A 3105-nucleotide genomic window follows, 5' to 3' on the forward strand; every position below is an offset into this window, starting at 1 on the left:
CTATATGCTCCCTACTATATGTAGCGATAAACAAAAAAAACATTATAGAGTATAAGTAAGTTATAGCAGGGAACTCAATTTATGGCACAAACACATTTTTTTTCCTGTAATTATACTTATCGGAAATGCTTTGGAGAAAAGAGAATTTAGTGTTAGTTTTAAGAAATCTTATACATCTCAAGGATACAGATTTATAGTGAAATGACTTTTCTCATAGTGGGAAACTCAGTCATTTTCTACCTGATGTGACTTTTCCTCCCCAGAGTTTCTTCATAGCATTTGTCATCTCTGAGTTTCTCAGAGTGTAGATGAAGGGGTTCACCATGGGGGTTATGACTGTGTAAAACACACTCAATGACTTGTCAATGGGGAAAGTCTTGGCTGGTCGTGCATACATGAAAATACAGGGGACAAAGAAGAAGACAACCACTGTGATGTGGGAGCCACAGGTGGAGAGAGCTTTCCACCTCCCCTCCTGACTCAGGTTCTTCAGAGAATGGAAGATGACAGCATAAGACACGAGTAAGAGCAGAAACACAGTTGTGCAGATGAGTCCCCCATTGGCCATCACTAAGAGGCCAATGACATAGGTGTCAACACAGACAAGTTTCAATAAGGGGTACATGTCACATATAAAGTGGTCAATGACATTGGGGCCACAGAATGGGAGTCCATAAATAGTGCTTAGTTGAATTACTGAGTGCAGAAAACCTCCAACCCAGGAAACTACCAGCAGCACAACACACACCCATGGCCTCATGATAATTAAATAATGCAGGGGCTTACAGATGGCCACATAGCGGTCATAGGCCATTGTCAACAGAAGAAAGACCTCCGACCCACCGAAAAAGTGTTCTGAAAAGAGCTGAGCCATGCAGAGCTTGAAGGATATGGTATTTTCCCCAAAGAACAAATCAGAAATCAACTTGGGACAGAAAGCTGATGAATAAACAGCATCCATAAATGATAAACTAGCAAGAAAGAAGTACATTGGTGAGCCCAGGGTCTTACTGAAGGTTATGGTCATAACGATGAGCAGATTTCCCACCATGGTCAAGATGTAGAAGAGCAAGAACATAACAAAAAGTACTTTCTGCTCCTTTGGATCCTGTGTGAGGCCCAAGAGGACAAAATAAGTTGTATTGCTCTTGTGATCCATCTATTCCTTTATTGATGCTGATTCCAGTTATTAAAGCAGTTTATCTACAAAGCAATAGAAACTTCCTTAGAAGTATTACAACCTTAATCTTTATCCATTCATTCTCTAAAATATATGCAAGAAGCATCTATTTGCATCAATCTACCTGCAGCAGGTATCTGGTTTACCAAGTTGACTAATATAGGATTCTCTGGCCTAAGTGATTTGATACATAATGATGAAGTCACACAGTTAAAGATGAATTTAATAAGAGTCATTACAAACATGTTTATTTATGCTGTACTATAGTTCCACAGTGGTGGAATTGCTAAGCCTCCTGAAATCTGGGAAGGTTTCTCAGAGGAAACATACTTATGATGAGTTTACATGAGAGTGACATAACAATTTGAATGATAAAGAAATTCCATGAAAAGATACACATGGGTAAATACTGCAAGAATCTCAAGTGTGATACCTAAGATACCCTTAAGGCAATTTGCATATTGAGAGTGAGTAAAATAAATTAAGATTGTAAGACCATAAACCCAAAGTCACTGTATTAGTCGCTAAAGCTAGGACTCTTAAGAGTGATTGATGGCCTTTCTTCCACTTTTCAATTACACATTCATTGTACAGTCTATCACAAGCAACTTGGCATTCACATATCCAGGAACATTATGCTCACAATGTTTGTCATTTTTAAGAAAAGAATGCCTTCTCTACAGCTCTCCTCTTCATTTTCTGAGTCCTCCCCAGAATCACCTTTCAATATTTCTAGCTACGGTTTCTTTAAGGAAATTTAGGCTTTTTCCATCACAATCTCAAATTTCTTGCAGCATCTCTACCCATTACTCAATCTCAGAGCTCCTTTCACATGTTTGGATATTTATTGCTGCAGCACCCCATCCCCATCCCCATTTCCCATCAGCTAAGCTGTATGTTTGCTAGAGCTGCTGTAACAGTAGCATCTACTGAATGGTTTGATCAGCAAAAAATTGTTGTCTCAGAGCCCTGAATACTAAAATTCAAAATAAAGGTATGGATGGTGTTGATTCCCTCAGAAGACTATGAGGCAAGGAGCTGTACTAGGTCCCTCTCCTTGGTTTGCTGGTAACCAACTTTGTATTCATGTGTTGTTCTTCCTGTATCCAAATTTCCCATTCTAAAAGATCACCAGTCACATTGGATGGGGCTAGCCTTTATAACCTTAGTTTAATTTGATGAGCTCTCGAAAGACCCTATCCCCAAATAAAGTCACATTCTGTGATATTGGAAGTGTGGGGTCTTCAACATTAATTTGAGGGAGGAATGGGGAGAAAGAAACACAAGGGAACCATAGTATTGTATATGGCATGCTGTGTGACCAATAATTATCACATAGTCTCTGTGTCCTACCAATTCATTGAAACCACTTTTAAGTACCTTTACTTGGATATTCTTTCTTTTCCTAACATGTAAATGCTTAAAGCACTCTGGAATTGTCTGTCTTCACCACAGTGTCTCCCCTAATTTTCAAACTGGTGTCTGCAACCATTTAATTGACACCTCCAAATGATATCCATTTAGTAATTACAAAAGTAAATTTTTAATTTTTCCACAATAAATCTTTTACTTCTCATTTTCTTTATATCTAACCAGTGTTTCCTCTTTTCATGCAACTATTCAGGCCAAATTCTGACAATACCCTTGACTCTTATTCCTTTCATGTTACTTATTCATTCTTTCAACAGGTCCTGTTCACTCTCCATTTTAATCTATTGCAAATCTGATCCTCCTCGGTATACACATTACATCCCTGATCCAACGCAGTACCCCCCTGACAGGTCTATCTACTTTCATTTTGGCCTCCAACAAACTGTTTTGCTGAAGCAGCCCAACTTAGCATTTTCAGTCTTAATCGGATCATCCCCGTCCTTGGCTCAAAACCCCAATGAGGGATTCTGATCTCATGGTCAATAAACCAATCC

At 38.8% G+C, this 3105-nt stretch overlaps 1 protein-coding gene across 1 annotated transcript; it reads right to left on the reverse strand.

Moving 5' to 3' along the window:
• Positions 1 to 229: 229 nt before the first annotated feature.
• On the reverse strand, positions 230 to 1159 carry LOC124099829 (olfactory receptor 4A47-like). Its single transcript, XM_046455059.1, has one exon. It carries the CDS (start codon positions 1157 to 1159, stop codon positions 230 to 232), a length of 930 nt encoding a protein of 309 aa, XP_046311015.1.
• Positions 1160 to 3105: the final 1946 nt, after the last annotated feature.

This window comes from Marmota monax, unplaced genomic scaffold (genome assembly GCF_021218885.2).
Source record: "Marmota monax isolate L192 unplaced genomic scaffold, Marmota_monax_Labrador192_F-V1.1 WCK01_AAM20220418_F8-fsc00047, whole genome shotgun sequence".
Lineage (NCBI taxonomy): Eukaryota > Metazoa > Chordata > Mammalia > Rodentia > Sciuridae > Marmota > Marmota monax.